The sequence below is a fragment of the Aulonocara stuartgranti genome (assembly GCF_965226115.1).
Source record: "Aulonocara stuartgranti genome assembly, chromosome: 7".
Lineage (NCBI taxonomy): Eukaryota > Metazoa > Chordata > Actinopteri > Cichliformes > Cichlidae > Aulonocara > Aulonocara stuartgranti.
Window position 1 is genome coordinate 29,648,047 of NC_138945.1, and position 20,740 is coordinate 29,668,786.

At 41.6% G+C, this 20,740-nt stretch overlaps 2 protein-coding genes across 3 annotated transcripts in view; both read left to right on the forward strand.

Annotated features, from left to right (window-relative positions):
• Positions 1-15,854, forward strand: part of LOC309709879 (5-hydroxytryptamine receptor 4) — a 66,736-nt gene extending 50,882 nt beyond the window's left edge. Inside the window, exon 7 of the mRNA XM_082538787.1 lies at positions 14,378-15,854. Within this exon, the coding sequence (XP_082394913.1) occupies positions 14,378-14,471 (94 nt within the window). The 3' untranslated portion in view covers positions 14,472-15,854. The remainder of the gene's footprint in view (positions 1-14,377) is intronic.
• A 2,562-nt stretch (positions 15,855-18,416) lies between these two features.
• The window catches only part of slc26a1 (solute carrier family 26 member 1), a 31,757-nt gene continuing 29,433 nt past the window's right edge, over positions 18,417-20,740 (forward strand). For both annotated transcript variants that reach the window (XM_082538783.1, XM_082538784.1), the window contains exon 1: positions 18,417-18,949. The gene's annotated coding sequence lies outside the window, so the exon portion shown is untranslated. The remainder of the gene's footprint in view (positions 18,950-20,740) is intronic.

The window sequence follows — 20,740 nt, forward strand, 5'->3', positions numbered from 1 at the left end:
TGTCACCGATTCATTGTCAAATATTGATTTGATTTGATCTGCAAGCTGTCGTGTCATGTGGCTGCAATGTAAGCCCAAATCATTATCCCCCCACCGCCATGCTTAGCAGCTGAGGTATCAGGTTTTTGTGCTGATATGCTGTGATATACTTTGATTTGCTGTGATATCATATGCCGTCTCCATTTTTGTATCATCAATCTAAAGAAAATTGCTCATGTGGTCTGTTCTGATGCAGCTTTGCACATCTAAGCTTTTCAGCAACGTGGATTTCTCCTGACAAACCTTCCAAACATGCCATACTTGTTCAGTCTTTCTCTTGCTGTACTATCATAACATGATAACTGAGGCCTGTAGAGTAGTAGTTCTGTTTCCAATTTTAGCTTTCAAGTCATGTTTTGTTCAGAGGACTTTGTGTCAGTGCAGTTCAGGTCAGGTCCCATGCTACTAAATTATAAAAACCACTTCTAGCCAACTGTAACTACTCACTGATTAAGGCCAGAATTTACATTCACCTTAAGTCATGCTTGGATTTGAGGTCATTGCATCCTTTGACTCCCAGCTGATCTGTCTGTTGACCTCGAAACACTAAAGCCTTACTGGCCCAGAATCTGGGGTATCAGTTCAGTTCATACCGTACAGTCAATTAGTTTGTGAATTTTCTGGTGCAGAGTCTTAGCCTGTACTTGATGTTCTATCTGTGTGTGTGTTTATGTTTGAGAATGGATGATGAATTGCAAATGTAAACACAAATGAGGACAGAGAAATAAATATACTGAATTTATTTATTTGTTTTTTTAATAAAGTCTCTTTTGAGCATTTATTAGTTTCTTGTGACTTTGTTTTCTGGCCTAAATACAGTGGATCTAAATGCTTTGCTTAATGGTAATGGTTATGTCAATTACACACACTTATTGAGCCCAAACGCCTCACATGGACAACTCATTAACACCTTTAACACATCCAACTTGTAACGTTGAGGCTGGCGTCCCCACTTTATCTCGCTAACCTACTTCTTGGCGTTCCTGTGGGAAAACTTGTCTTTTTTTCCTCTATCAGCGCTCTCTCTGTCTCACACACACAGAGTGAAATTTGATTATTTAATGTCCTCAAAAGATATTAGGACAAAATTAAAGGAACGCAAACCTCTCCTCTATCTCGTCTTGATCTATTCTAAGGTCACGTTGTGGATCAGATGATGTTTTCATGCAAGCGACTCGGTGTCTGTAGTTTAGAACGCTGATGTTGTCTTGCGGTTGAGAAGGAGATGAGGAATTATTGAAGACCAAGCGAGAGGAAGTGGAAATATGTGGGAAAAACAGTGGAAATTTGAGAAGCTACGTGGAGTATAGGTAGTCTGGCTTATTGAAATGTGCACACTGCAGGCAGCTACTAATTGGATAAAGTTGCTCTAAGAATATGTACAGTAGTGTTCATGTGAATCATTTCCTGGCACAAAGCTGAACTATATATGAACCTGAATGTTTCCCTTGTAGTGCCGTCCATCTGTCTAGATTGAGCTGTGGTGTAACTGAAACGCTCCTCAAGCTGCGTAGATACGACACCTCCAAAAATGTATTTGTGAAGCAGTGGAAGTTGCTGCCCCTTGATTGCGTTCAATAATTAACTGTTCTCTGCCCTCTGGCTGTGTCCCAGAATACTTGAAGACAGCCTGTGTGCGCAACCACTCAGTCAAAAACCTGGCCTTGACCCATCAGATTAGAGAGGACTGTCAGTCTACGAGCATTACATCAGAACATCTCTAAGAAACTTCACTCAGGTTTTGGACAGCATCACAGTACAGAGACTGCAGTTTCAGGACCTTAAAATTTGGGGGCAAATATCTGGTACTATGAATATGGAGCTCAAGTTGACATAAAATGATTGATGCTTGAAAGATATCCCGATGTCTGATCTCTGACAGCAGATTTGGAGGCCTGTAGGAACCACAGTTTTTCGTGCAGGGGGCTGAGATTTTGTTTACAGCCTCTCGTGAACAAGGCACATGATACTCTTTCAAACTGTCCAAATCAGTCAAAGGGCTTCACAGAAGGTAGAGCTTTTTAAAAATGGACACACTTTCATCTGAGTTTGATGTGTTAATCTCCAGATATGACACCGTTCCATTCATATGGATTCCAACATTCAAGCTTCAGATATTTTCCCGAGAAAATGTAGGGACTTTGCTCAAGTATTTTTTAAAACAATCCTTCAAAAAGTAAAAGATGCTAGATAAAAATGTACATTTTTACTGGTATCTTCAAAACTCATTTTGGGGTCTTTAAAAGTTCAGAAAGTTACACTGATGCTGTCGGTAAGTTTTCAAACTTTACTTAAGCATCAGAGTAAATTTTCCAGAAGAAAAATGGAGCAAATGTTGACACTGCAAAGAAACAGAGGAAATCACCATCGCACACAAAAAGCAGCGTGAAGAAAAAATAAAGCTCATGCGAACTGCCTGCTCGCCTTTTTAACTTCCTCTTTACCAAAACAACCACAGTCTCTTTAAACATTTGTTCAAGGAGACCAAGTTCCCTCCTTTATTCTTGAGTGACGGTTTGATCTACAGCCTCAATTTGTCAGACTGGATTTGAGCCACAGATCAAACTGACAGATAAGATCAAAGCTGGCAGCTCATAGATGCCAGATGCAGTTATGAAATGTGCTGCATGGTTGTTTTCAACCTTCTGACTGAGAACTGCTGCTCAGTATCTAAGAAATGTTTCCATTTGTTTTTAATAAAGTTGTTAACAGTTATTTTCTTTAGAATCTGATGCAGCACAGCTGAAGAGTGCTGTTTTCCATAATTGGCAGATCAGTTAATTTATTATTTCCTATTTAATTTAATTATTTATATGAGTTCCTAAAATTTCACCAAATGAAACCTTTCTGATATGTAATTTAAAGTAGCACCATATCTCTTACTTGGTGTAAAACTCGAAAGTGTCACGGTTTGGCATGGCAGACCGTGGGGGGTGTAGGGAAGGAGGACCCAGGCGTGGTGCTCTGTGTGCGAACAGGGCGTTTATTTACAGTGTGTGGTACAAAACAACAATAAATCCCCGTGTTTTTTCCCCAGACTCCCGTGTCGTGTCCTCCTAGTGCTCTCTGCTCCCCTGTCTGCACTCCCGGTGCTCGCTGCTCTTCAGGCCTTCCACGCTCCTGCGGGAAACAATAGCGGCAGCTGTCAGGACACTAAACAATGGCAGGCATGCACTTAACGACAAAACCTAAACTGGGTGACTAACGTGGCGTCTCAAGCAATGATCCCGCACCGGTGGGAGCTCCAAGACTCTCTAAAGTAGCTCCCCCGACAAGGCCTGATCAGCAGCAGGTGTGTGGCTTCGGGTGTGGCCAGTCCCCTAGCAGGGCCACACCCACCAGGCCTGACGGCGCCTATAAACGAGTGCTCAGACACACAGCCACCCACACACACATATGTACAAGCATAGAGAAGAAGGGGGAGCAACACCAAAAATACATAATAATATAACAGGTCCATGACTGCCCAGGAGTCCTGGGTCGCCCAGTCCCAGGACCCTGACAGAAACATTCAGTTCCTGGTCGTCACTGTGGTATAAACATATCCAGTTTAGTACTGTAAAGTAAAATACAGTCCGCAAATACTGCTAACGGTTTGGCTTCAAGTCATAAAACTCTTCCAGAGTTTAAAATTTCTGTGTGTATGATCTTTGCTACCCTTTCCCCGTTTGTTCAGTTCAGCCTCATTACCTGCTGTTAGGGACTTAGGCAAAAATAGGCATCTTCCCTTGAGACAAATTAGTAAAATGCCACAGAACATTTTTGTCCAGAAAAGCCTCCAGAAAGCCTGGAGAACTATCGCTCATGACTAGGGATGGGTATTGATAAGATTTTCACGATTCCGATTCCATTTTCGATTCTGTTTAACGATTCGATTCTTTATCGATTCTTTTTAAAAAAGATGAATTGACAACAACAAGAACCGGTTTTCGATACCCATCCCTACTCATGACCAGATAAAAATTACTTGGAAAATAAATAAATAAATAAATAAATCGTCAAATTCCATGTTGTAGCGACACAAACAAGGCGTCTAAGGCGTCGTAGCAACCACGCCCAGCATGAGAAAGTTGTGATAGATGTGGCAATCCCAGCCAACAGTGATATCAGAAAGAAGGAGCATGAGAAAATCAAAAAGTACCAGGGGTTGGAAGAACAACTGAAGGAGCTGCTGAAAGTAAAGTCCAAAGTGGTCCCAGAGGTACTAGGAGCTTTTGGAGCTTTGACCCCCAAACTGAAAGAGTGGCTCGATCCAATCCAGCAGAACCCGCAAACTCCCAGGCCTCTAGTAGAGAGTCCAAGCTTGAGGAACACACACATGTATACACAACCCCCACAAGAGGGAAAAGAGGGGAAATTACTATTCATAGATATGACAGAAAATAAGACAACACATACTAGGTCTCTTTTAATCGGAGAGGGGAGACTCCATTAAATGCCTGTCATCACTTACTGTAAGTATAATAAGTGACCTCATCCATGACTTTCAGCCAAGAAAAATTGATTCAAACTTTTCATTTTGAGTCACATTATATTGGTTTTAGGCTAAAAAACTGAATTGCTAGGATTAGGCAACAAAAGTTAAGTTTAAAAGGTTAAAATCTATCTTCCCATGACAATTGAGAGTTTACACGAGAGAGTACATTCACTTGTTCACACGACTGCTGCTAATGGGCTGAGGACTGTGTGTGCTAATATTTTTTGTGAATGTGTCTGACACTAACTGACTGCAGTCAGAGAACATGCTTCATGTTCATGTTTTGCTCTTGAACAATACCGTAAGCACAGGAAGTGAGCTTTTCTTTGTAGTGATAAGCAGCATAAACGACATGTTTGTGAACCATTCTTAAGATGCAGAATGAAACCAAATCCAAGTCAGATCAAGGAAGGAGTTTATATGCAGTTGTAGAACTAGGCTTGGATTTGTTTATCATGGCATTAATAGGGATTAGATAGTGTGTGTAGCTTTCACATTCAGAGTACTGGGATTAGCAGGGTTTTATTTTGAATCAGAAAGAGCAATGAGATAAATTTCTGTTGGACGGAGAGCTATTGAAGGATTTAAACAAAACAATAGAATTAAAATAAACTTAATGAATGTCTAAACTTCCTCAAAGACAGTAGGGACAGCTTTGTGTGCCAGAACATGAGAAATTTATTTTTTGAAGAGACAAAAGTTAAAATTATTTTTATGATATTGTTTTTCTACCTACTTGCAAAAAATGAGTGTGCTCAGAGGAAAGCCCAAGAGCGACACCACAGACTCTTTAGCACGTTAAATATTAAAGTCCATGAAAGTAAGTTATAAAAAGACTGAACAACTACGGCTTTCCAGGAAGAGAGACTGTTTTCTCTAAAAAGAAGATGGCAGCACTTCTTACATTTGCTAAGTTGAATCCGAACAAATCACAAGACTTCTGGAACAATGTTATTTGGACAGTTGAGACCAAAATGCCACAATGTATATCTTCACGTCTGGTAAAAACCAGACATGGCAGCGCCTTCAACACCTCAAATCAAATGTCAAGCACGGTGGTGGAGGGGTGGTGATGATTTGGGCTTGTTTTGTAAACACAAGACTTCGGGCACCTTGCAGTCACTGATTCAACCATAAACACCTCTTCCTATTGGACAATAATCCCAAGCACGTGAAACCTAAAAGATAATCTGTTCACCTGAGCCTCAGGTACCTTGGTGTGATCTTTGATTCTGCCATGTCCCTAGAACAACACTCTCGCCAGTTGATTAGGAACTGCCCTTTTCAGCTAAGAAACATCTCCAAACTGCGAACTTTGCTGTCTAAGTCTGAGTTAGAGATGGTTATTTATGCTTTTATTTCATCTCGCTTAGATTATTGTAACAGCCTTTTTCTTTGTTTGAGCAAAAGGAATCTTGACCGTCTCCAGTTAGTCCAGAATGCTGCTGCAAGGCTTTTAACTAAGGCACGAAAAAGAGAGCACATTACACCAGTGTTACGTTCATTACACTGGCTTCCAGTACATTTTAGAATTCATTTTAAAATCTTGGTTCTGACTTTTAAAGCTTTGAATTGTGATGCCCCTGCCTACATTTCTGATCTTTTAGAACCCCACGCTCCCTCTCGCAGCCTGAGATCATCTAATCAAAGGCTGTTGGTAGTCCCACGAACTCGTTTTAAGACCAGAGGTGATAGATCTTTTAGAGCGGTGGCCCCCAGGTTGTGGAATGCTCTCCCTCCATCATTACATTGCCTTGATTGTATTTATTCTTTTAAAAAGCAGCTTAAGACTCATTTATTTAGATTGGCTTTTAATTAGATTTGTGCTGTGTGTTTTATTATTAATGTATTTTATGTATTTCTGTTTTATATTACTGTGAAGCACTTTGTGGTTTTTATCCTGTGAAAAGTGCTATATAAATAAATTGATTTGATTTGATTTGATAATGTTCCAGTCCAGAACTCAGCCCGAGTGAAATGCTTTTTGGGGACCTTTTCTGGGACCTTAAGAGAGATGTCCCGAAGTAAATTCCCACAGTCCTCAATGAACTAAAGCAAAGAAGAGTGGGACAAAACAAAAAAATGTAAGAGATTAAAAGTTTTACAGAAAGTGGCAATTCGATCCTCATAAAGTGTTCCATTTTTATGTAAGATTGTGACTTTTTTCACGTCTTTTTTCAAAGGTTTTAGTATCCTAAACTGTAATTTTACCACTGATCCTGGTCTTTGTTGCCTTTTTGGCACCAAACTGTTCCTCCTGAGCTTTAGACTAACACAAAAGCAAATTGTTGCTACAGTTGCCTTTCCTCAGATGCATATTTGCCAGTGACAATTAATTGTTTATAAGTGTAGATTTTGAGGATATGTTAATAGTTTGTTTTTTACCCCACACACTGTCAGTATGTATTTATTTGTATGCCCGTTTCCTTGAGTCAGATCCTCAGAGCTTGAGCGTGGTTTTGCCAGATACTCACGCTGATCCCTCTACTGGCTTCTGAGTGATAGGCATCTCTTCCATGACTGTGTGACAGACGGACAGAGATAGTATTTAGTATTTTAGTATTTAGTATTTATTTATTTATTGTCATTGTCAAGAACAATGAAATTGCGTTTGGGGCTTCCATACAACCCAAAAAAAAGAAGAAAATAATAAATACCCCTTAAAACCCAAGTGTACATATTTAACCCAGTGTGACTCCAATGCAATAAGACAATCCTTAGCAATAATGTTCGTAGAAATTCAGACAAAGACCTGAGAAACATGACAAAATACAACAATGCAACCCATTCAATATTATTGTACTGTGAGATATGATATCAGATATGATAGTTATCTATTTAAGAAAGAGGGGGGGGGCAGGAGGGGGAAGAGAATAAAGATATGATGCACCAATGCAGACCAGTTCATTGCTATTAAGAAGTTGGATATGGTTATTGTCCGTGAGAGGGGGGCAGAGAGTTCAGGAGCCTCACAGCCTGTGGATACAGGCTGTTGGCCAGTCTGGATGTTCTGGCCTGTATAGACCTGTACCTTCTCCCTGAGGGCAGCAGATGGAAAAGGTGGCGCGCAGGGTGATGTTGGTCCCGCAGGATACTGTGCACCCTCCTCAGACAGCGAGTGGGGAAGATATTACTGATCTCTGGCAGACTTGTTCCAATAATTCTGCCAGCTTCTTTCACCACCCGCTGGAGTGCTTGCTGATCGGCCTTGGTGCAGCTGGGGAACCACACTAGAAATCCATACGTCAGAACGCTGCTGATGGCACAGTTGTAGAAGTTCAACATCAGAGATCTGGGAATGTGTGCGCTCCGCAGTCTCCTCAGGTAGTAGAGGCGCTGTTGGGCCTTCCGTACAACTGAGGTGATATGGTTGCCCCAGGACAGGTCCTCGGTCACAGTTACCCCCAAGAATTTAAAACTGCTCACCCTCTCCACCGCCTCACTGCCAATGAAGAGAGGCAGATGGTTGTTATGGCCCCTCTTCCGGAAATCTACAATGATCTCCTTGGTCTTTTTGGTGTTTAAGACCAAGTTATTGTCGTGGCACCATGACTCTAGTTGTTGCACCTCTGTCCTATAGTTTGTCTCATCATTGTTGGATATAAGTCCGAGCACTGTAGTGTCATCTGCAAACTTAACAATGAGATTGGACGCGCAGGAGGAAATACAGTCATGGGTGAAGAGAGTGTATAGCAGAGGGCTCAGAACACACCCCTGAGGGGCACCGGTGTTGACCACAAGGGTGGAAGAGGTGTTCTTACCCACTCTGACACTCTGTCTACGGTTAGTGAGGAAGTCCACAATCCAGTTGCACAGAGAGGAGTTAAGTCCCAGTTGGTGGAGTTTGGGACGGAGTTTGTATGGCCGGATGGTATTAAAAGCCGAGCTGTAGTCTACAAAGAGGAGCCGTGCATAGGTGTTCCTGTGTTCCAAGTGCTTCAGTAATGTGTGCAGCACTGTGGCGATCGCATCCTCGGTTGACCGGTTCTCCCTGTATGCAAACTGGTGCGAGTCCAGGGATGGTGGAAAAGCAGCTCTGATGTGTTTAATGACCAGTCTCTCCAGGCATTTGGCGGGAATGGGGGTGAGTGCCACAGATCTGAAATCGTTCAGACATGTGACATTTGACTGTTTTGGGATGGGAACGATTGTTGCTGCTTTGAAACAGGATGGTACCAGTGAACAGGACAACGAGGTGTTATATATAGAGGTGAAGACGTCCGCCAGGTCCGCAGCACAGTCTTTTAGCACCCGGCCCAGCACTCCATCCGGCCCGGCCGCCTTCCTGGTGTTAATGCTCCGGAACACACGCCTCAGCTCATGAGTGCTCAGGACCGGAGCAGGGTCGGTTGAGGGGAGAGGGGACAGGACAGGGTCGGTGTTCTCCCTGTCAAAACGGGCATAAAAGAGATTTAGATCCTCAGCCAGAGTAGAACTGTCGGCTGAGGGTGATGGTGTTCTTCTTTTGTAGTCCGTGATAGCCCTGATGCCCTCCCAGACCTGCCTTGGGTTTGTGTTGTTCTCAAACCTGGCCTCGATACGCCTCCTGTGCTGCTGCTTGGCAGTCTTGATGCCTCTTCTCAGGTTGGCCCTGGCAGCACTGTATGCCTCCTGGTCCCCGGATTTGAAAGCGTTGTTCCTTGTTCGAATAAGTTGTTGAACTCCGTGTGTCATCCAGGGTGGATTATTAGGGAACACACGGAGTCGTTTCCAAGTTGTTACATTGTCCACACAGAAACAGATGTAGTCCAAGACAGTGGAGGTGTAACTGTCCAATGCGACACGATTGTCAGTGTCCTGCACCTTGAATACCTCCCAGTCTGTGCAGTGGAAACAGTCCTGAAGCATCGGAATAGCGTCCTGCGGCCATGTTCTCACGGTTTTGGTTGTAATCCCAGTGCTCTTGATCTTTTGTGTGTATATTGGGTGTAGCAGAAGGGAGAGATGGTCTGACAGACCCAGGTGGGGATAAGCCTGGGCTCTGTACGCATTCGCCATGTTGGTGTACACCTGGTCCAACGTTCTATCTCCTCTGGTAGCACACTTCACATTACGGTGGAAATTGTGAAGTACAGATTTCAGGTCCGCGTGGTTAAAATCCCCAGCCGCAATAAAGACACTGTCCGGGTGTGCTACCAGGCTGTTATTGATGCTGCTGCTCAATTGTGCTAACGCTAGCTTAGCATTAGCATCTGGTGGAATGTAAACAGCGCAGATGTAAACGGCAGAAAATTCCCGAGGGAGATAGAATGGACGGCACTTTAACACCAACAGTTCTACCTCTGTACTGCACAGTTTTTCCGTTACCGTGACGTTCGTGCACCAAAGGTTGTTAATATAGATGCACAGCCCCCCGCCAGTCTTCTTACCCGAGTCCGCAGACCTGTCGACTCGATAGGCGGTGCGGCCTGCTAGATCGATAGCCGCATCGGGAATGGCGCTGTCCAGCCAGGTTTCAGTGAAAATCATGCACGAACAGTTATTAAAAGTCCGTCGAGTGGCGATCTGCAGTCGTATTTTATCCAGTTTGTAACGGATTGAACGGGCGTTGGAGAGGAATATGATCGGGAGTGGTGGTTTAAACGGACTAGTCTTCAGCCGTGCCCACAGGCCTCCCCGCTTGCCTCTCTTCTGCCTCCGCTCGCAACGTCTCCTCCTGCGGCTTGCTGTTGCGGGTAGCCCCGGGGGTTGCTTAACGATCTCCGGGGGGATGAGATACTCGGATGTTAATTGAAGTAACCCCAGACTGTGTGAAATAATACACAGTACCACCAAAAGTGCAAAAGTAGAGCTGTGTTTGAACAGTAAACAAACTTGCTGTACCGAAAACACACAAAAAAGAGAAGAGCAGAAGCTAACAGAACATTTCTGTTTGTCTTTCTCCCATTGCCTCCTCACCCGGGGCATGCCTCCACATTGGACTCAGTGTATGCCTCTGTGTGTGTGTGTGTGTGTGTGTGTGTGTGTGTGTGTGTGTGTGGTCATTGTGGCAAATGATCTGATAAGAAGGAGCTAATCCTGTTGAACCTCTGTGGTCGGTCACCAGTCTTCACTCAAAAGGGAAAATTAGATGTTGTGCCTCTCCAACTGCATGTTTTTGGGTTTGTGACTCGTACTGTGTTTGAATGGAAATGATAATTTACTCTACAAGCAAACTGATATTTAGATGTATACTCATCTGAGACTTTATTAGGTTGACCTTGCTGGTACTGGGTTGGAGCTTTTTACCTTTAGAGCTAGCTTAAATTCTTAATGGAATAGATTCAACAAGGTGCTGGAAACATCCCTCAGAGATTTTGGTCCATATTGAAATGATAACATCAAATAGTTGCTCCAGATTTCCTAACTGCACATCCGTGATGCAAACCTCCCATTCCACTACATCCCAAACATGCTCTATTGGATCGTGATCCAGTGACTGTGGCAGTCATTTGAGTATGTTGTATTCAAGAAACCAGTTTGAGAAGATCTGAGCATGACATAACAAATTGTCCTCCTGGAAGCAGCCATTGCAAATTGAGTACTCTGTAGACACAATGGGATGTACATTGTCAGCAATAATACTCAGATAGGCTGTGGTGGTTAAATAATGCTCAGTTGGTACTAAGGAGCCCAAAGTGTCCCAAGAAAATACCCCCCCACACCAATACACCACCAGCACCTGAACTGTGTATGCAAGCCAGGATGAATCCATGCTTTCATGTGGCTCACACCTAATTTTGACCCTACTGTCTTAATGTTGTTGTGACTCAATGAATTAGAGGTGGTTGGGCAGAAAATTCCCATTAGATCAGCGTTCTCCAAAATGATCAAAATAGCACAACATAACAACCGTGCCACATTTAGGTCACTAAAATCTTTTTTTTGTTCGATTCCGATACTCCGTTTGAACTTCACCAGGCTCTCTCCAATGCATTTAGGCGTCTACATGCCTAAATGCATTGACTTGCTATCATGTGGTTGGCTGATTGGATAGTTGGGTTAGTGAACAGTTGAAAAAAGTGGCCTGTGCGTACATGATGCAGCTCATGTCCACTGCCTGAACTAGCTTTCAGAACAAAAGAAGAGAAAACAATCCAATACACAATGTGTTTGGGATCCTGTATCATCACTCTGCCTCTCGTTGTCAGCCACAGCTCCAGTTGACTGATACTGCTGACAATTATCAGACTCACCATTATGACTCATGTGAAAAGGTTGGATAATCGTCACCCCTGGACGGACTTGCTTTGGGTACTCAATTAGAAATATTTTCTCTCTGAGCTGCAGAGACATTAGTAAATACCATTAGCTGAGTTCAGAGATAAAAACCAGGACATCACATCAGTTCTAAACTTAGGCAAACTGGTTTTCATCATATAGAAACTAAGTACCTGAAAACTGGGACTTTTCATTTAATTCTTTCAAAAAATATTTTGCTGTTTTAGTTACTTTGAGAAGCAGGATGAGAATGTAATTTCATTTTATATATGTGAGAGTATCCACACTATATATCCATAATAATATACCAAAGGTTTCCATTAACACAAGGCTGGTTAATGAGGAAATGTCAATTGAGCGGCAGTTTTTAATGTTACTGCATTATCTTTCAACTACAATCTTTGGGAACTTAATCATCAAATGCCAAAAATGACTTGATGATGCTCTTTAAGTAGGTTTCTTTAGGCTGTACGAAGTATTCACTCTGACAATATTTCCAAAAGCACCACAATGTGCTTTATAAATGGACTGGCTTTGTGATTATAAGTAATCTTTACATGTGTTGGTTGATATCTACAGTTAAAAGCCTGATAAATGTATGTTTCTACATAATTTGGAAACAGTAGAAGTATCCCAGCTGCCTTCATTTGGAATATAAACATATAAATGTTGCTGCTGTTTTGTTCGGCTTGCTTCAGTGGGTTGCAAACACACCAGTGGAGCCAGACATGCACACTAAATCACAAAATATCTTCACTTGTGCTATGTAGAGCTTTTTTATTTATTTTAATTTTGATTTGTACTCTAAATAAATGGTCCTTGCAAAAACAAATGCTACAATTCTCCCTTTTCCATTTTGAAGTATTTTCTCTGTTTGCTCCCTTTCTCCCATTCCCCCGTCCTCCCTCTTTTCCAGGGGAACTTTGTGCCTTGCTTTGACAGCAGTTCCCCTTTTTTCTGATTTCCCATGCCTTCTTCCTCTCATATTCCCACCGACTTTTCCACAAAAGCTCTCCTCTGGTGGTTTCTGCCAGCAGAGCTATGATACATTTGTGTTTGCCTTGACCTCAACTCATCCTTCAAACATGGAACTTAAAATTTCACTCTATATGACATACAGTAAGTGACATTAGCCGTTAGAAACAGAAGCACATTTACAGTGGGGTGAAAAAGAAAGTACTCCATCTTTCACTTCTAAGGTTTTATGTATCTGAGCATAATTAAAAAAAAGAATCGCTGACCTCAGATGACCAGAATGACATGATATATTTCATCATATCAGTGTATATTTAAAAAAAAAAAAAGTAAGGCAAAATGCAGAAGCAGTGTGTGAAAAACTAACTACACCTTTACTGCTTCCACAGGAATTAAGAGAGTAATCATCATCAGCAAGTGTGGCCATCTCTATTAAAGCAGAAGTTTTGGCAGTTTGCTGTTCTGGTGTGCGTTAACACAATGCCAAGTAGGAAAGACATCAGCAGTGATGAATGAGAAGCCATTGGAGCTCAGTCAGGGAATGGTTATATGGCCATTTCTTCCATTACTCTATTGTGAGTTGCATTCTTCCTAGAAGTGGACATTCCAGCAAATTCACACCATGGTCAGATTGTGCAGTGCTCAAAGAAACTCCCAAAAAAGTTTTTGATAATACAATTGGAAAATATTGCACAAGTATGTCTTGTTTGCCAGGAGAAAGCCTCTTTTCTCTAAAAAGAACTAGACAGAGCTTAGGTTTGCAAAGTTACATCTGAACAAATCACAAGCCTTCTGTCCTTTGGACATACAAGACCAGTGTATAGATGTCTGTATATAACGCAACTAAAACCCAGAATATCAAGACAAATACCTCATACCACCACCATGCACAGTGGTGCTGGGGTGACTACAGGACCTGGGCTCCTTGCAGTCATTGAATCGACCAAGAACTCGTCTGTATACCAACGTATTCTAGAGTCAAACGTGAGGCAATCTGTCTGACAGCTGAAGCTTGGCGTACCTTGAGCTATGCAGCAGAACAATGACCCAAAGCACAGCAGCAAATCTGCGAGAGACAGTCCAGACCAGCTGAAATGCTGTGGCAGGACAGCACAGCATGTCCACAAACCTCAATGAACTGGAGCAATGCAGTAAAGAAGAGTGGGCCAAAATTCCTCCTGAACGAGAGACTGATAAAGTCGTACAGCAAATTATTACTTCAAGTTTATGCTGCTGATCTACTGAATCACGGGGTGGACTTAGTTTTTCAGACACTGCTTCTGGCTTTTTGGGTCAGTGTTTTTTAAATAAATAATGACACGTGTGTTGTTGTGCATCCAAGGTGCTAAATAATTTTAGATATGTATACATATAAACACACATAAAACCTTAGAGTTAAAAGAGGGATACTTTCTTTTTCACATGACTGTATGTACTGTATGTACAGGCTGGGGTGCTTCCCTTTGACCTCTGCTGAAGGGAGAAAAATCGCTAAAAAGAATTCATCTTCCATGATTAGCATGAAAAAAAAATAGGGCTTTTAAATGACCTCATTTAACATGTCAGCTTTCTTTCTGCCTCTGCCTATAGCATTGTAGATGTGAAGTGTATATGAAGTTTACTTTAAGACTGTCTGACTTAAGGCTTAACTAACGTGTACTAAAGGCACCTCTGTCTAATTTTCAGATTGTCCTTCCTGCCAAACCGGAGCTACAGCGACAATGGACGGACAATTCTGGCCAATGAGCAGGAATCCCAGGACTCTCTTGGACCTCTATGAGGATGACTATTTTAAAAACAGAACTGTGATGAACCTTGAGGTGGACTTCCCCAAATAATAGTGATCGTGTCCCTTCTGGATATTCGAGCTATGATAATGCATCATCATTGTCTGATTTACTTTACTTACTGGTCCTGTCCATGGATCTCTAAAGATGTTCATTACTCAAGTGTGGAGCATCAGAACGGACTTGTTTGTTATAAAATAGTTGGATCAAGGAACTGTGCAAATGTTTCCAGGCATGCTCTTATTATGAAGCCCAAAGAACTAGTCTGGATCCTGGGATCAGCGAACTGCAAGCCCATCCATGTTAACATAATGTGAGACTCATTAACCTAACTTAAAACAACAAGCTGTGGCAGAGCTACCTGCCTGCTGCTCATACAAATGTTTGTTCATATAAGAATACGGCTTCTTTTACAGTACTGCTTTCTTTTCCTGTCTTTTACCAGCATAAACTAAACAGCTAAGGTGGCACTGGAGTCTGACACAGAGTTTTTAAAAAGGACTTCATAATTTCTGTTTTTCATTTCTAATCCTGCTGTGAACAAAAACACCAAAGACTGAAGACATGGACATTTTGATTTGATTTCTCCCAGGAAAGGCATCAGCGGCATCATGCAGTTCAAACAGTGCTGAAGCACCTGCATAACGTTTTCATGGAACATAAAACATGGCCGGACTTTTGTATGCAGGCCAGCCGCAAAGTTGAAGTGTAGCTTTACGCCAATGTGAAAAAATGTATGTCAAAACATTTATCGTGGTTTTCATCGTTCTGCAGAGAATGACGGTGATCTGTGTTGGAGAATATGCTTTACTTTTGTAAATTTATAAGATAAACTTCTGTAACAAAGCACTGAAAGTTCAGGCGCATTGCCATAAATGTGTCTGAAAAAGTGAAGGTTTCAGGAATGTGAAGAAAAATCCGCTCTGGTGTTTGTGCTTGTGAATGAGTCCAGTTTCCTGTATTCTTTCATGTAAATAAGGCTGCTGTGAAACATGAAGAGAAATCACTGGCGCATACAGTCACCGGCCACTTTGTTAGGTACATCTGTGAAACCACCTGTAGGTGCAAACATTCAGTTAGTTAATCACATGGCAGCAATTTACATTTACACATAGTCAAGACAAACTGCTGAGCTCTGGAGGAAAAAGAGGGTCCAACCTTGTACTAACAAGGCATAACTAATCAAGTGGCCAGTGACTGTAGTTGGATGAATAAGACACTTTGAAACAAGAAGCAGTCTCACATATCAAAAAATAGATACAACAGCAATATATTAGAACACCAGAAGTAATTTCTAGTAGCCAAAGCTTAGTGTATACAGGTCAATGTACAATTTACAAACTGAACCAGCTGTACATGGATCAGGATCAGGAAATACCTGCAACCTTCTGTCACATATTCAGTTTATCTCAGAGTTGGGCCTTAAATCCTGCAAACCTTTCTCAGTCATGTATTTCATTATGTGTGACTTAAGGAAAGTAAAAAAAATCTTGCAAAATTTTACTGAAACAGGAGAAAATCTTTTCAGCCTATGTTCACCAATTATAATTTAGAGAAGTAGGAGACTTTATGTCAGTGAAGCACAAATAAGTACATGTATATACCAATATAGCGACTCACAGGGTGCTTTATGAGCTATAGGTATTACACTGCCAGTGCTGGGTTGGACCCCCTTTGCCTTCAAAATTGCCCTAATTCTGTGTCAAAGATTCAACAAGGTGGTGGAAACATTCCTCAGAGAAATTTGGCCCGTATTGACATGATGAAGTTGCTGGAGATTTGTTGGCTGCAAATCTGTTATGTTGTAAGGTAAAGACCTACAATAATACAGAGAAAAACCCAACCAGGTGACCCCCTGTGAGGAAACAATTGGCATCAGTTGGAAGGAAAAAACACAGAGGAATACATACACATAGCATATCAGACTTGAATACACTCACTGGAACAAAGTCTGACAATTGCTCATATAATCAATTGCCCTCCCTGTTAGATGTCATGTTTCACAACATGAAAAAAATATCAGCAGCCTCGTGCTTGCATTTACAGAAGCACTGCATCTGCTGTAGATTGTAATAAATTCAGGATCGGGTTTATTTTGCACAAAGGCAGTTTTCAGCTGAGGTGGGTATGAAGGTGTGGAATTTCACAAATGAAGAATAACAGACTTGGAGCTTTTGAGTTGCTTGATCAGTGGACTGATCAAGTGGACTGTTTTAAAGGCAAATTAGGTGACATTTGACCACTAGAGGGCAGAAACACTGTAAAACAACCTCAAAGAGCCCTTCAGTGGGATTTACAACTCAATGTTAAATCTACGCTGTAACTTACTTACCTAGGTATGTGCTAATGCAGCTTGTAATGACTGTCATTTGCCTATTCCAGCACCATCTAGTGTTTCATTAGAGAAACTGCAGAACAGCTGCACAGCCTGCAGCCCAGGCTCTACATAAATTCATTGCATAAGCCTAAATCAGACTTTAAGGGAGTACCTGTAATTACCTATTAGTACTAATTTTGTCTAATTGAACATATGAAAACAAGTTGATGTGACATAGTGCCTACATTTAAAAACAACAACTAAAAGCAGTACAGTTTGGCACCACTGGTGACTCCTTTACATTTTCCAGACTCCTTTGATTCCAAGGTTTATTCTAAGTTTAGCCCACATGTTGTCTGTCTAAGTTGGTCTCCATCTATCACAGCGCGTTTTGAGTTTGACTTACAAAGGCGTGAAGCTATTATCCGCCTACTGTCTGTCATCACTAATATCTGCGTTATATTGTCCTTCTGCATTTAAAGCATCAGTTAACACCTCTTATTTCTTTTTTCTTCTCAGTTCACAGCCTCCATGTATTTCATGTTTATTAGACGTGATAAAGATGCCAAGAAATGAAAGCATTTTAAACATTTTGACTTCCAATCTGCAACAAGGTGTAAACAAAAATTTATAGATTTGTCATATAAGGCTCATATGTTGCACATGTTAACAAAGAGCGGTTTATTTACACATTGACTCTGCACCAGGCAACATTAGCGTTTTTGGCCACCTAACAGAATAACATCCAATAGACAAGCTCCTTTTAGCTCTGTTTCTTTAATATAGTCCATCTGATTGCTGAAATCATTAAGATCCATCTTCTGCTGGAAAGAAAATACACATATATGGTCCTTAGAGTCTGTATTTTAAGCAGATTGTCCTCTTTCCCCCAGATTTTGGCAGGGGGAAGCCTATTGTAGTATTTGTGCCTTCTATTGAACGTTCACTTGTCTCAAATTGAGCTCTGTGATGTGATCCTTTCTTCAGCAAGCCGGCATGAGAAAGCAGGCTCTCTGTGAGGCTGAAGCATTTTTAACAAGCTTTCATTATTGTTGGAGGTGGTAGGCAGTAATTACACACAAAGCCCCTCATCAGAATCCTGTTTGGTAACAGCAAACCTGAATATCTCCAATCATTCCCAGTGCTGCTAAAAAAAGAAAAAACAAAACAAATGACTTAGGTTGGGAGTTTGCTGGCCGTTAACTAAACGGTGAATTCATTATATTGTGAGCCTTCTCACAACTCTCTGACTCCGCTGCAATCCTTCTGGGGTTATAGCCTGTCCAAGACCTCGAGATCTCAAGGCTCTGGCTCATATAGCACCACAGTGCCAGAGCTGGACCCGGTCTTCTAAAAACATTTGGCTCGAGGATTAATCTGAAGCTAACACAGGAACAGAACATCATTTTTAACCTAACAAGACATAGATTTATACTTCCATCTATGGTACTGAAAAAAATAATGTTGACTGCAATGGAGATGTTTTTGTTTCAGGGTCTGATCTCTTATAGCAAACAGGCCTGCACAACGCAAAACAATTTGTTTGAGGATATAAAATGTGGTACCTCATCATGGGGGTTTATCATTCTTTCCACATGGAGGCAAGATCTTAGAGTTAACTTCAAAGCACGGCCCCAAGAGCCACTTTTAGGTGTGTCTCATTCATTGGGAAGCAGTCCCACATGGTTCCTATTGGAAAAACTTAAATAAGCTAGCTGTAAGCAGTTCATTAAGCTTATTAGACATGCTCCTGCTCAACCAACCTGTTAGTCTCAACCAACAAGTATTTTCTTTCATAACACAAAAAAAAAAAAAGAATTTGAAAATTCCTTCAGTGAAGCACAAATCTTACTTTAACATGCAGCAAGTTTTACTCATCGTGTACATCGAGTTGTAGCGGGCTCTCTACTGCCCCCTGTTATCAGAGCTCAAAACAAATCCCACTGGTTGGGCAAATTTGTAGGTAATTTCTATTGGGAAAACTGCGCTAAAGAACAGTGCATAGCCACAACCAGCACCACCCGGGCCTGTCTCAAACGCAAACAGTTGTTTCTTCAAGCCAAGTAAAAGATGAGCAGAAGACATCCAGCTGCGCAGCAAAAACTAGTACCGACACACGGTGCTACTTGGAATACAACAGATGAGCCAGTTCAGGTGAGGGGGTTTGTTTTTCCCCATTAGTCTTATAAAGCGACGGAGTATAGATGTCTTTAATGGATTTGAAAGTTTAGAAAATGACTGGTGCAGTGCAGAGAAAAATTGGATGGGGATAAAGAAAGCAGAAATCAGAGACTCTCATAGACTTCCTGCTTAATACCACCAGATGTCGTCGCAACACTACTAACTGTGATGGGCTTTTCTATTCAGCGGGTAGAGTAGGAGTTCATATTACTGGGGGGGGGAGGCTTCTGTTTGTTTGTTCAGATTTTGACAGGAAAAGCATCATGCCTGTTATAAGTGTCAGCTTTCCAACACAGGAAAGCCTCCATCACTATGATAAGTGCTATGAGCTACAAGTCTACCGCTGGAACTTAAGCTAAACTATCTTTTTATGATTGCTTTGTTGTTATTATTATTACTATTATAATTAAGGTATAAAATGGAAATCTCACAGGAGTGTAATCCAAATTCAACGATTGTTAAATAATTTTTAAGTCTATATTTAATCCAAAACAATAGTAATAGTAAGTAATAAGTGACCAAATGCTGAAAAATCTATATACACACAACTGATAAAGCTGAAAATCAGTTTTGACTGTGCTCTTCAGGCCATTACGCCACACTGTATTAAACACAAATATCACTTTATAAAATATACCTGACAATGTATTAGGTACAGATTGCTCTTAATGCTCCCCCCCAGGGTTTTTGAGTTTATTATATTATTTATAATTTCTAGTCTTTGGTTTCTTTGAGTTCTGTCTTATGGTTTATGTCTCTGTCTTGTCTAGTTGCTCTGTCTCCCCTGTCAGCTGTATCCCCTTGTCTAGTTCGCGTCTCTGTGTATCCTTAGTTGCTATATCCCCGTGTCCAGTCAGTGTCTGTGTTTGCCCTGGTCCCACGTCTCTGTTCCCTCTGTTGTAGTGCCTGCGTGTGAGTCTGTGTCTTTTGTTCAGTCTGTGTTATGGGTTGCCTGTTTTACTTTGAAAGTCCATGTCCGATGTTAATGTGTCTGGTTTTGCTTCCTTTGTCTCGTTAGGCCTGATTTGCCCCAGCTGTGTTTCCCTCCTGTTACACATTCCCTGATTGCTCCCTCTGTGTATTTGAGCCCTGTGTTTCTTTGTGTCTGGGTCGTGATCTACTGTTTACCTAGCTGTGTGTTCTGTCAGTCCTTCGGTTTAAGTTTATTTTTGATTTTTTCCAGTTATGTTATATTTTAAGTTTTACATTAAAGCTGTTTTGAGTTCACGACTGTCTCCGGAGTCTGCACCTTGGGTCCTATTCCTGTCTGCACACAGCCACTCATAACACTAGTGATGGGCAGATGAAGCCCCATGAAGCACTGGAGCTTTTCATCCAATTGGTTCACCCCAACGCGAAGCTTCATGAAGCTTCATTTGCTCTAGCAGGACACCTACTGGACGTAAAAATAATAGCTGGCATGAATTTGAAGAGTGTGGCATTTTGCACACAGCCTGTAAATGTCAACAACAAAAGGAGTGTGTAAAACATGTATATTGTAGTGATGGCAGTATACTGTGTATATTTATGCTGGCAGTATGGAAAATGATTATTTGCGGCAAAGTTCGAACCGCTTCATGAACCAGTCACGTGGTACAGCCGGGCAGCGAGGCTTCGGACGTCATCATTTTCAGCTCCTCCCATAAATGAAGCAAGCCTCGATACGCGCTTCGCGGAAACGCCCCCTCCATTACTCGACACACGCTCCGAAGCCTCGATACAGAACGTCCCATCACTACATAACACTAAATTCTTTGTGATTCA